At 44.1% G+C, this 13,751-nt stretch overlaps 1 protein-coding gene across 1 annotated transcript in view; it reads right to left on the reverse strand.

Moving 5' to 3' along the window:
* Positions 1-5,688: 5,688 nt before the first annotated feature.
* Positions 5,689-13,751, reverse strand: part of BCL2 (B-cell CLL/lymphoma 2) — a 168,460-nt gene continuing 160,397 nt past the window's right edge. Inside the window, exon 4 of the mRNA XM_012725911.1 lies at positions 5,689-6,073. Coding sequence (XP_012581365.1) covers positions 6,053-6,073 — 21 coding nt within the window. The 3' untranslated portion in view covers positions 5,689-6,052. The remainder of the gene's footprint in view (positions 6,074-13,751) is intronic.

The raw sequence follows: 13,751 nt of genomic DNA on the forward strand, positions 1-13,751 counted from the left end.
AAAGGGCTGCTGTGCTGTCCGATCACCCCAATAGCTCACAACCCGCTGTTCACGCTGGTGTGTCTGATGCCGCCTCCTGGTGACCAGCACTACTGGCCAGTGCTGTCCAGCACCGCTGAAAGGTGACTGTCATTCTTTACCCGGGTCACCTCTGAGAGCTGCCCACCACTTTTGATCCTCTGGCACTGCCTCCCCGTCCAGCAGCTCGTGCCCAGCGGCCTTCAGGCTGCGGCTGGGGCTACTGCAGTGTCATCTCAGCACGCACTCTGAGCACCTCTAGCTGCAGTGAGTTGGATCCTGGCCTGCTGCTGGCTGCTGTGCCGAGTGTTCCAGGCCCTTGTTGATGGGACAGTGCCATCTTGAATGAAAGGCCTTTTGTTTGGGACTTCTGGACACTGGACAGTATTTGGGGTGAGTTTCTCCTATTTGTTAAATGAACCCCATTAGTGTTCCCTGAGCCTGAGTGGTCTTGTAATGGCGCATGAGTGACCTGCCCTCTACCTTGACCCACTATAGCACTATAGCTCCGTTTCAAGACCTCTATGGCCAGGAACAATCCAGAAAGTCAAGCACTAACCACTGAAACAATAGGTCCTAAAGGGCAGGATTTGATGAGTGATTGATAGTGACCTTCATTTTTGTTACCACGTCTAATAAGAGAAATATGCACCCCTAGCCAGTCAGCTGCTTCTAGTTGCCCACCCATAGCTTCCCCATGCTAAGATCCCTGTGGAATCTGCTTTGAATCAGACAGATGCCATCTTGTCTTTAACAGCCATCCTGGGACCTCTAGGTGAGTCGCTGAGGTGGCCGTTGGTGCCATGAAGCACCCGCCTGCTACTTTCCAGCACACCCCACACAGCATCCTTTTCCCATGTGAAGGTGCTTGCCAACCAATCATTGGCAGATAAATGAACTTGGGAACGTAACTAAAAGTTTCACAGCAAATGACATAAGCTTGTGTCCACTTCCCTGCCTGACCATTTAAGGTCCCGCTGTGCTCTGACTCCAGTGGAGTGCACCTTGACCCCACCCTTTGACTGTGGACCTGGGTTATGATTCCTATTCTTGAATTAAAAAATTACAACCTGACTATTTCTCAGCCAACTGCCCCTCACCCCCAACTGAAACCTTCCCTTTTATCCACTGTAAAACTTTCCCTTTGCCTGCCTTTGAATTTCTGCCATGCACAGTGATGGTGGCTGGTCCCCTTTCTATATGAGCAAACTCTAAATAAATAGTCTTGGTGTGTTCTCATTTGATTGGTTTTATTTGCACATACCACACAGGTGGTGAGTGTGGATTTTGGGGTGAGAGCCTGCTCCTGGACTCGGGCAAATTTGGTGTTGTGAGACTGGACCAGAGTGTCCTCCGTTGTGGCCTCCCAAAGCCCAAGCTCTCTGGCTTCTGTCTTTGTGGCCTATCCATGGCCTCGCAGATCTAGGAGATGAGTGTGATGAACCAGCAACTAAGTTCTTTTTGAACTTGAATAAGTGTTGGTACTCTGGGTGGAAATCCAAAATGGTAATTTTGTTTTTTAAGTAACACTTGGGACAGAATGATTTAGACATGAAGACAATGTTATTTCCCTAGTCCTTTGCATGCCGGTCTCCTTTTAAAGGAAACAATAAGAAGGTAAGTTTTAAGTGGTGTCATAGGGAATGTTAGAAGGTAATGGTACTATCTAGAAGCTATCAGAGCAAGGAATTATCTAGGTGGTGATGGGACATAGATGCTGTGGACCCTCTCTGCAGACCTCTCAGATTATTGGTCTTTGAAAATAAGGTCCATGCGCACTATGTTCTCGACAGTGTCATTGTCAAGATGGTTCCCAGGTTTCTAGCTAGGTATCATCAAGGTGGGTTCTCATGACACGCTCCTGGCTCCAAGGACCATAACTGATTATTATCCTGGGAGTAATTTATCATTCCTCTGTATGGTCTTGCTCTCTGCAAATAAAAGCGAACGGTTAGGACTTGGTAATGATTAGGAAAATTGTTGACATTGTGCGTCATTACAGGAATTTGCTTCTTTGATTTGATTTTTTAATTTAAATCCTTTCTCTGTAGATATTATGGCTTTATTATTTTCTATTGCTGCCAAGATTTTAATGGTTGGGAATAATAAATCATGTTGTTTTCCATTTTATAGGGCACAGCCCTTTTACGTGAACTATTTTGATCTCTGTCACTGACCCATGCGGCGGACAGGACGTGGTAGGCAAATTCTACACCCCATTGAGCTGTTGAGAAACCTGAGACTCAAAGAGGCAGAAAATTTCCCAAGCTCAGACTTTCAGCAAGTTTGCATTCAAACCCAGGTCTTCTGTAATCAGGAGTTAAACGCTTGCTTTCAGGTTTGCAATGCTTTTATGGGACACAAGCCAGACCAGGTTTACTGTTTGATGTGACAGCAGATGTTTCAAACATAAGATCTCTTTTGGGGAAGTTTGGGAAAATTTTTTTTGGTATAGAAGAACTGGAGTGCAGGCCAGAAGCACAGGGGTGAGAGGATTCACCGCAGTGAATCCTGTATTTCAGTATAACTGAAATTCACTGCTGAAAGGAGCAGCAGGAGAGACAGGAGGGGTCTGCTACACCATATGTGGGTCACCTCCCTGGCCGGGGATCGAACTCAGGCTGTAGAAATGAGATAGTGCTGAGACTTAACCCCTAGGCCACCAGGGAGGCCCCAGCTTGGAAAAGAATTAAGGGAGTCGGAAAGATGCTTTCCTCCTGCCTTATCAGCTTAATTAGTAAGTGGAGAGTGGGGCCAGGCAGAGGAAGGCATTTTGCAGACATTGTGCATGACTGTAAATATACACATGCAGAATCCACAGTTGCTCTGTCCAGCACAGTGCCCACTGACTACATGTGGCTCCTGAGCACTTGAGATGTGACTCCTTCTATTTTTTTTTTAAAAGATTGATTTATTCATGCATACAGAACTGGAGTAAAGGCCCTAGGTGCAGGGGCGGTGAGAGGATTCACCAGAGACAGAGTGGGGGGCAGAACAGGCCGATGGATGAAGTACACTGCTGAGAGTAAGGGGGTGGGTCAGGAGAGGTCTGCAGCGCCCTGTGGGTCACCCTGGGGGCCTGGGGATCAAACTCGCACTGAAGCGGCTGTGGTTCACTTGCAGTGTTGCATCTTAACGCTACCAGGGAGGTCCAAGATGTGGCTCCTTCTAACTGAGAAGTGCTACAGCTGTCGATGTCACACCCATTTCAAACACATCGCATGGAAAGAGAATAGTAACTACTCAGTCATTTTTTTTTTTTAAAGATTTATTTATCCATGCATACAGAACTGGGGTGCAGGCCAGAGGCTCAGGGGTGGTGAGAGGCTTCACCAGAGACAGAGTGGGGAACAGAACAGGCAGATCGACAAAGTACACTGCTGAGGGGAGCAGCGGGCGGGCCAGGAGAGGTCTGCCGTGCCATGTGGGCAACTCCGGGGCAGGCGGGAATCGAACACATGCTGCAGTGGCTTTAACTTCTCAGTGCTGTGCTTTAACCCGCTGCGCCACCAGGGAGGGCCCACTACTCAGTCATTTTTATATTGATTATATGTTGGCCTGATCTATAAAGTTCAATATATAATTAAAAGTTATTCCATGTATTGTTTTTGATTTTAAATGCACTGCTGGGAAGTGAAAAATGACACATGCAAGTCACAATGTGTCTCATAATTGACTTCCAGTGGTCCCGAGGTTTCCCCTTTGGCTGACAGGCACGGGGAGGTGAGAGTCGTGACTCCAGGGGTCCAGCTGAGTCTGAAATGGCACCGAGAGGCCATAGCAGAGGCCAAGGAAAAGCTGGCCCACCCTGCCCTTGGGAATGGGGCCCTTCTTATGCAAGAGCTTTAAAGAAGCATCAAGAGTTCCATGTGGCAATTTCAATGGAAACATTTTCACTTCAGAAACCTAGTTTCTTTCCTAAACTCCACCCAAGGCAAAATGGATTATTGCTTCCTGGAAATTGAACCAGGGGACTTGAAAGTGTTTCATATTAAAAACAGAAAAGCCCAAGAAGGAGAAAAATAATTACATTTCTAAAAGCTTTTAGAACAAATGCTTGCTTGTGAGAAATAATTTTCCTATAAATATTTTATTTCTTCTTCTCTTTCTTTTGTTCCCTAACTGAGGAGTTCCACATGGACATAGGAGATGATGTTCCCCTTGGGAGGGAAGATCAAAGCTGCCCTGGGTCGACTCGCTGCTAAGTCTGACTCAGTCTTTGCAGTCTCTGCTCCACTGGCCTGCAGTGCTCTGAGGTAAAATACGCTCCACATTTTGGAAAAGCGAAGAATTCTGAAAAAAGCCGTAGCTACGCAGTATCTGAGCCTGTTGTTTCAAACAGAAAGGCTCAAGGTTTTGGTTAGTGAGAGAAATGTTTATGGTTTGTCTGTGAGTATCTGCGCCTACACAATCCATTTTGAAAGATGGTATTTAGTAATGCAAACAGCAGGTGACTGCTAGCTGATGCTAGAGATGATTGCAGAAAGCAAGGAGCCCGCTAAATACACTCTATATTGTCAACAAGCAGGCAGGCGAGCTACTAGAATGGTGTTGCTGAGGCTAACGACGGGGGTCACAAGAATTCCTAAAGCTTACAGCCCAGCTCCACACCTGTCCTTGGAGATCAGCATCTGTTTGTTGGATGACTGGACCCATTCATCAACCCATCCCCAGAGCGCTGAGTGCCCCAGGGGGTTAACCTGGGATGCTGGGGAAATGTTAGTACCACAGAGAAGAAAGAAAAAACACATTTGGTCAATATGTCCAGATGACAGCAAGTGTCCAGTTGTCCAGGGCAGCAGGTAGCTGAAAGGAGAGGCTCTGGGTTATTTCTGATGATCAGAGGCTTCAGCTCCGCTCTTCGCTAGGGACCGACCATCACATTTGGCGCGACCCTTCCAAAGAGATGTTTCCCACTGGGGCAGCTGGAACCATGTAGGGCTGAGAACTGTCGCTAAAGCTTTTGGTTTCCAGGAGCAGCTTACATTTTGCTGTCTGTGCGTTTGGGAGCCTGACAGGCATCGGGGATCGACTTGTTCTGTGTTGCTGCTGGGAGACAATTTGCAATGGGTCTCAAGTTTCTGCTCATGTTGCATCAAGGCCCTCATTGCTTTTTGTTCCAGACTATCTTTCCAAGGATGTTTGTGTAGAGAACAGCCTTGGAAAGCAGAGATAATGTCTCCCTTTAGAGAAACACAGATTTGTTTCCTTCCCAGACACAGCGTATCCTCCTCCTGAGCAAAGTGCAACCATGCTCCCTGCTCCTTCTAAAAGACCTGAGCTCCCTTAACCTAGACTTGCTCTCTCCTGTACCACAACCCATCTGTGTACAGCTGTCATCTTGTCCTCTTCCAGTTGTCCCAGGGGAATCGAAACTTGGAGACCTGGTTCAAAGTTGGGGATGCTTTGGTTACTGCAATTGCTGAGTATAATCAATGCAGGTCTCATCCTATTTGTGCCTACAGAACTGGGGTACAGGCCAGAGGAGCAGCGGCAGTGAGAGGATTCCCCAGAGACAGAGCGGGGAGCAGAACAAGCAGATGGATGAAGTACACTGCTGAGGGGAGCAGTGGGCGGGTCAGGACAGGTCTGCCGCGCCATGTGGGTCAGCTCCGGGGCGGGGATCGAACTCGCACTGAAGCGGCTGTGGCCAGCTTGCAGTGCTGCGCCCTAACCTGTTGCGCCACCAGGGAGGGCCTCATCCTCCTTCACTTTGTTTTCAGCCCATGGCTAGTTCACTCAGTGATGCTGTCTTCCACTCATTGTCAGGCCCAACACCAGCCATCACATGTGCCCTCCCCAAGGCAGATAGTCACGTCTGTCCAGGCAAGGTCTCTGGAGGCTGGCATTGGCACAGCCTGGCAAGTCTTCTGTGCTTGGGCCAGATCTGGTGCCCCTATGGGAGCACGGGGAAGCAGGCCACCAGGACATCCAGTCCATCTAAATCCACTGCTCTCCCCTTCTCCCATAAACACGGGAACCAGATCTGTCCCATTTTTTGGTGAATGTATCCAGTGGACTCCACTACCATAGTTCATAGCTCCATACCATCGACCTGAAAAATACACAAACAACTTTAATACTTGAGAATTTTACATTGTTCCTTTTACTGCTCAAATTCATGTTTTTAAACACCTCCCCCCCCCATTTAATCCAAGTATGAGGGTTTTTTTTGTCAGACATTTAAAATTGCTTATTCTCTCGTACTTTTCTACAACAAAAGTTCAGTCTATGCATTTAAATGAAATTTTATGACCTTGAGGTTTTACTATTTTGGTTCTTGGACTGAGTAACTATCACAATTATTATTACCCAAATGGCTGCTTCACTAGTGCTGGCACAAAGCTTTATTTCCATAAAAATGTCCCGTGTGGCCCCGGAGGTAGCCTGTGTCCCCATCTGCCTGCCTTTGAACTTCCAGGAAAGACCAGAGGAGCTGAGAGAGAGACAGGGCAGGGTCTGATGATGACATGCCACTAAAGAATCTGGAAGACATGCAACCCCTTTGCACATGTTTAATTTGACATTTTTTTTACAGTTAAGTGTAAATAGCAACAAAGCATATAATTTCCAGTGTGTTAATAGTAGGGTGGCAAAGAAATTGGCCCCAAGATTATCTGTGGCAGAACGTTTGCATGATGTCATTGTAACCCCTTCTGTGAAGTCATTGTGACTCCTGATAAAATGCTTGAGTCATTTCCAGAGAGACTTGAATGGGATTAAGAAATCCCGAGAAGTTAGTTTCCCTGCTCAGCGCTGATCATACCTTATTAGCCAGTCTCCGGCTGCAGTGACACTTCTTTTCTGTCTCTTTTTCTCTTCTGGGAGAGAATCCCAGACTGGCTGACATGGAGACTCTTCCCTTGAGACCAGTTTGAAATAAGATTTTGACACACTAATGAGAAGTTATTCTGACAACTGACATCTTTAAGATAAACTTGTTACATCACTTTTTAATTATAGACAGTGGAGTCTAAATACTATAGTGATTTTATACTCAACATCATTTCCATGAAAATACAGGAACAAGTTATTATTGACACCTGAAAATCTGATAGTTCCTTTTTTTTCTCTCAAATTCATATTTCTAACCTTCATTTTATCCTAATGTTTTTTAAAAAAAGATTTATTTATTTATGCACACAAGAATTGGGGTACAGGCCAGAGATGTGGGGAGTGAGCGGATTCACCAGAAACAGAGTGGGGAGCAGAACAGGCAGATCCACTGAAATACACTGATGAGGGGAGCAGCGGGCAGACAGGAGAGGTCTGCTGGGCCATGTGGGTCAGCTCCTGACCTGGGATTGAACTTGCAATGCAGTGGCTGTGGATAGCTTCACAGTGCTTCTCTTTAACCCCTGAGCCATGAGGGAGGGCCCTATCCTAATATATTTCTTACAACTGGAAATTAAAAATTGATTAACTTAAACTTCTCATCACTTCTACATTTATGAATTCTGTGACCAAAAAGTTTTACTTTTTTGTTTTTGGGTTGAGCAATTACTACAATTATTATTGATAAAAATGCACACACATATACATATTAATAAATGTACATTAAATAAGAAACTTAATTTTATTGGAAATATATTTCTTAAGTATATTTCAAAGTACATATACTTTGTTAAGAAGTATATTTTCCTTCCCACTCAAGGGAATGCATCCATAAATAGTAATTACCTATTACTAGAAAGACATAGGGCTTACCATCAAGTCAGTTCTTGCTTTTTGTTTTTATGGATGTACACTCTGAGAAGCATAGTTCATAACAATCACATGGGAATAGAAGGAGTTTTGTTGTAGTAATGAGTAGTGTTACTCAATTCTGGCATGAAATCACATTAAAAAAATACTTTCAACTTTGTTGAAAGCAAAAAAAAAATGAGACTAGCAAAAGGATTTGCTTTTCAGTCACTAGCATCTAATAGATAATATAATCCAAAGATTTAAAATCAAAAATTAACCTGAAGGTTTTAATAATCTATAGGATTGTGCATGCAAATGAACTCAGGGGTGGGGGCAGGATATAAAAAAAATTAAAAGCTCTGCTTTGTAGCTTTTGCTCATTCCCATGTGTAAATATTTGCAGCATAGCCGATTTCAAGCTTTTCATTTGAAAGAACATGGTAGGTTCCCCTACCAACATGGCCGCCCTGGCAAATTACTACAGAGCCTTATAGCAAGTATCCAAAACAAGAGAAGTATGCTTCTGTTGAATGTGACGTGTGGTTCTTAAAGGGAAAGTGGAAGGTGAGGTTTGGGGTTAGGGTTAGGGTTAGGAAGGTGAGGGTTGATCTAATCTCAGGCATGTTCTCAGGAGCACTATGGACACTGAGCAGGCTGACTCCATACGTGGTCGAAAGGCTGTGACCCCGGGTTCCCCGTGGTAGTGTTTTTATAAGAACACTGATTGTAGGGAGGAGGACAGGCCTTGGGTTCAGCCAGATCATGGTTCAAATGGTAACTTACGGTATTGGAGGGCAAATCCCTTCACTTTGATGGGTCTCAGTTTTTCTCCTACAAAATGGAAGACACCCATAGGTACCTTCCAAAGTAGTAAGAACTGGCGGTGGCACATAGACCATATTGGCATCTAGCTGATGCTCAACAGATGGGTGTTAACTATCCAAGTTCTTTCAGTGTTAAAAGAGGGTCGATGTCTTAGGGTTGATGCTTAAGGGAATCAGTGCAACAGGGGAGTGCAGGAGACTTATTTAGGGCTTAGATACTTTAAAGCAATTGTCAGCTTTGGTTATCTTAAAAAGGATCACTTCAAAACGGAACCACCAGTTTTTGTCCTCTCCCTTTTCATACAACCCTTCGCCTCATGGAATACAGAAATTGGGCTTTGTACGCCGCGTGGTAAACACACCCAACGGCAACGTTTCTCTCAGACATCAAACTCAGGCTGGAGGGTTGGCATCCAGAAACAAAAGGCCTCCTTCTATGGACGCTTCACCTGTTAGACAACCCCCAGCCAAATTGCCCACGGTTTCATTAGACTGAAGTTCCTGGTGGCTTTACTGGCTTGTTAAAAAGGCTTTTTAATGACAAGGTCTTATTTAACCATAATGAATGTTAGGGCAGGATGATGTCATCACATTATAAACAATTCCAGGGCACGACTAGTATCTCTCATTGTACTTTATTTTTTTCCACAATATTAACTGGACAGACAGGAGAGTTTTAATGGCAATGTGACTTTTTCTGACAACACATTATATTGAATGCTGGCCAACTAGAGACTTGCTTTACTTAACTATGAAAGTATGCTCACCATATACTGGTTTTGTGTGTACAACATTGCAGATTATCAGTCATCCCTAAAAAGTTATCAATCTAGATAACGGCAAGGTAAAGGTATGAAAATCTTGTTAACAAAAGCTTTCAATACTAATGTACTTTTTATACATTTATTTTATTGAAAACAAAAATGACCCCAGTAACTCAAAACAAAAGCAAAACTTGGTTGAAAACTTATGAAGAAAAGTATAATAAACACAACCACCAAAGCTTCCCCAAAATAAACTTGATGGGCTATCATTCCTTCAAATGCTACCCGGGAGGGAAAAACTTAATGAAATGAGCTAGCAGAAAGGCTCAGTGCAGAGCCCCAAAAGGTTTAAGTATATGGCATTATGAAGGAGCTACACTCGTCATATTTAGTAACACTCGCAGGATTTTTTGATGAAGCCTTTCCATCTTCCACAAATGTTTTTGTCTGCTGGGCTTACCTTGGCACACAAAACAACCTTGTCATCAATAGGCTATTGGCTGTATTTTTCTGGGTTAGTCATGATAAATTGGTGCAATACCACTCAGACTCCATCTGGTTTTCTTTGGGCCCAGAGGGATGCATATTTCATGGTTGTCCAAAGCTGTCCTCTGAGCACAGACATGGAACAGAACGATTCTTTGGGAAAGGACAAGGGACTTGTAGTATCACTTATCCAAATCAGTTTCACAGTTTTTTCTTCCTCTCTCTGTGTTGTGGATAGTAAATATTTAGAAACAGATGTCCCTACCAACCAGAAGATTGCTTTAAACATCCCGTTAGTTAAAACTGCAGATTTCTGGTTTAAATAGCCATTAGGCATATCAAGGATTGAAATGTATACCACTGATGGCAAAAGTTTAATAAGCATGTTGGCGTATCTGTGGCACATAGAACTGGACTCTGAGTAGCACTGATGTGTCTAGAATCTAAATATCGCCACAGGACTTTAAAATGTTTCTGGCTTGTCGGGCAATGTACTTCATGGGGTGTCACACTGACCAGAGTCAAGTTTGCATGTCACTTGCTCCCATTTCATTCCCCACAGTCCTGTCTATCCTCCCCCTCTTGATCCAATCTCGGGAATGTTTTGCTCATTTGAAAATTCCTCCTCTCTCTCACCCCTGCAACAAATGTCCTTTGTCCCATAATAATTTAAAAAAAAAAAAATCCCTGAAAGATCCAAATTGAATAACAATAAAGATCTGATTGGAACCTTCATGAGCCTGACAATGTAGAATTGTATTTCTTAAAACATGTGTACCCACATTTGTCTGGGCTGCAAAAGACACCACAGAATAAGATCAGAATAGAATTTCAACTGACTCCCTAATTTCCTTCAAATGGCTTACATTTGAAGCCCTTCCTGTTTTTTTCTGATAGAGTAGGTATACATTACTAACTGTAAGTGATAAGAAAGTATACAAAAAGCCAGAGACTTAACAGTGCAACTGAAATTAGAATTTAAGTTCACATGTATAAATTAGTCCTTTTTGCATACGTCTAATTATAATATAGACTCTCTGTGGTTCTGGTCAACAGCCCTTGGTGCTAAAAGAGAGTTGTGTTGGGGCCACCCTACTTATGTTTAATTTTGATGATTCTAGTTCCTCAGTTTATAATCACTTCCTAATTTCCCACACTGAGCCAGGACTAGGTCTTTAGATAAGAACAAAAAACATTTACTAGTGAAATAAAAGTCCTATCTAAATGGAAGGTCCTATCTGAACATGCAGCTCTAAGAGGCTGGCATGGAAGCTGCTGTGTACCTTTTTTTTTTTTGCTGGATTCCTTAAATCGAACTGTGACTTTAACTCAAATCTCAAGCCTATAAGAATGTCAGCCACTATAAAATCCTTTGAGATGAACTGTTTGTTCTAGGACATGTCAGCTGTCATTATGATCTCTCTTTTTCATGTGCAGTTAGGGCTGAGGAGGATGGCAGAAGTTCTTAGGTGTTTTTCTCCTTCAGGCTCTTTTCCAGTCCTTGGCCCCAATTTGGAAAGCACACAGGGTTCTATTTAACCCTGACCTTGGCCAGCGTATACATCATAAGGATGGTAATTCAGGCACAAATGCCTTTCAACATGAAACAGGTAGGAATTGTTCCATGTTATCTGATCACAAAATAATTGAGACAGTTAGAAAAAGAAAAAAAAGACAAGTTGAGGCTTTTATATACATTCATTGCTCTAACAGTTTTTTAACAACAGAAAAAATGCAATACCAACTACTCTTGGAGCGAGTGCAGCCACGATGCTGTACAGCCTGGGGCCAGCGGCTGGCAGGTCTGCCATTAAACCAGCTAGCAACACCCCACAGCAAAAGGAAAACAGGCAGAGGCTAGCCCCGTGACCTTTTTTTATATACATTTTTAGAATACTCTGCAAATCCCAGTTTGAACAATAACAACAACAACAAAAGACGAACAAGCTTTATATTAAAAATGTCCATGTTCTTCATTGTTACTTCTAAAGCAGCTTGGAGGGTCTTGCCTCTTGGAGTGTACTGCAAATTGACTCCTTCACGACCATCTTGGTAGGATAGCAGCGCAGGGTTTGATATTCCATATTCATCACTTTTGACAATGTAAACCTTTCATAAAATAATATTTCACTTAAGAATTAGCATCATTCAAAGGTCTGATCGCCCTGTTCCCTGAGGCCCGCCAGGGAGGTCTGGCTTCTTACTGTGGGTTTCCTGCTCTCTCAGTGTGGGGCAGAAGTGCCTTTGCCTGTCAGGAAGAACCTGCAAAAATGGCCCCAGAAAAAGACCCCGTGGTAGGAGGGCAGGAGAGTTCTAGATGGTTCTGTGTTGAAACAGGCAATGTAAAGCAACTCTAAAGGTCAAACCATCACAACCAGAATTTAATCCTCTGGTCATTTCCCATCTGGATTTTCACCAAACATGGATGCAGTCCTAAAGAACATGAGTTAAAGGGATTTGACCAGGGACAAAGCAAACCTTCAAGGAAGAAGGTCGAAGGGACAACAGATGTATGCCTCACAATAATCAACTGTTTGACGTGGCACACGCATGACTTGGGAGAGGCAAAGTGCCTCAATGGCCAGCGTGCTCCAGGGTTTCTCAGGTGTCTGAGATGCAGGCTGATCTCACCTTCTCAGAAATGCTTTTAAAGAATGAAGAGACAAAAATGGAAAACAAACGATCATCTTTGCTAACAAATAGTGTACAGGCCATAACTAAATACAATTTTTTTTTAAAAAAAATGCTGAGATGCATGTATTTTTTTTTTAAAAGCAGCTTTCGAAATATCAACCACAGCATTAAACATTGAACATAGTACATTCCCAAGTTAATACAGATAAATGGTATATAATGCAATAATGCCACAGTTATTCCACATATGTCTCAAGGCTGATTCTAAACTTGAAAAAAATATTTTTCTAGTTTATTAGCAGGATATTTCACTTCTTTTGCTACTTCGCTAGGGTTTTCCACCACTGTTATTTTTTTTTATTATTATTTGTTTTTTCTTTTTTGCTGTCCCAGGCTGTACAACTGCCCCATCCCACACCTGAAACATCTTTTCCTTCTTTGTCAGGTTTTCAAATAAAACCCAACTGCAATGACAAAATCATGCTGGACATCGTAATTCCATAGACACAGGTCCATTCATCCATGACGCCACATTTCAATGTTTCCTGTAGGATTTATGACCCTCCCCAAAGTCACTGTAAAGCCTTGCTTTCTTTCATTGGCGGCCTCACGGCTCACTGGCCTGGGGGGCCCCCGTGGCCGGGGCACTGCCACAGCACAGCCTGGCACTGGAGGGGCGCAGTGCCTTTTTCTTTCCTGTGCAGGGATCAATGTCTTAAGTGGGTCCCACGTGGTGGGTCCACAGCGGCCAGGGCCCGGGGTGACGGCCCCAGGGTGACAGAGGCCCCGGGGTGACAGGCTAGGCTCACTACTGCCCAATCCTCGTGGTGGCCTGCTGAGCTCTGTGGGCTTCCAGAGCTTGGGACCACTCGCTCAGTGTCCAGGCCCTGGGGCGGGCGGGCCAGCAGCGCCCAGGCTCGGCTGCAGGAGGAGGGCTCGGGGCTGGCCCAGGCCGGACGGCAGACTGCGGCCTGTTCCGGGAAAGCAGGCACTTAAACGGCGGCCCGAGCTGCTGGGTAGGCCACGGCCCTGGCTGCCGAGGATTCTGCTTCATGCACAGACCGAGCCAGTATCGGGAGGGGGAGCGTATCCAAAATATATGAATATACACATCAGGGCTTAAGGTACTGGATGATATTGTATAAATTGCTAAAGTGGTTCTCGGCACAATTGGTAGCTTAAAAAAATACTTTCCTATGGTTTAAGGGCATTTTCGCCATCGCTGTCCTTTAAAGTGGAAATCTTGACGGATACCGCGTCCATCTGAAGTTCCCATTTTGTTTTGTTTTTTCTTCCAAGGGGGTATGTACCTTGTGAGCCTTATGCAAGGTGGCTGTTT

This window comes from Condylura cristata, unplaced genomic scaffold, assembly GCF_000260355.1.
Source record: "Condylura cristata isolate star-nosed mole 26May11 unplaced genomic scaffold, ConCri1.0 scaffold00016, whole genome shotgun sequence".
In the NCBI taxonomy this organism is placed as follows: domain Eukaryota; kingdom Metazoa; phylum Chordata; class Mammalia; order Eulipotyphla; family Talpidae; genus Condylura; species Condylura cristata.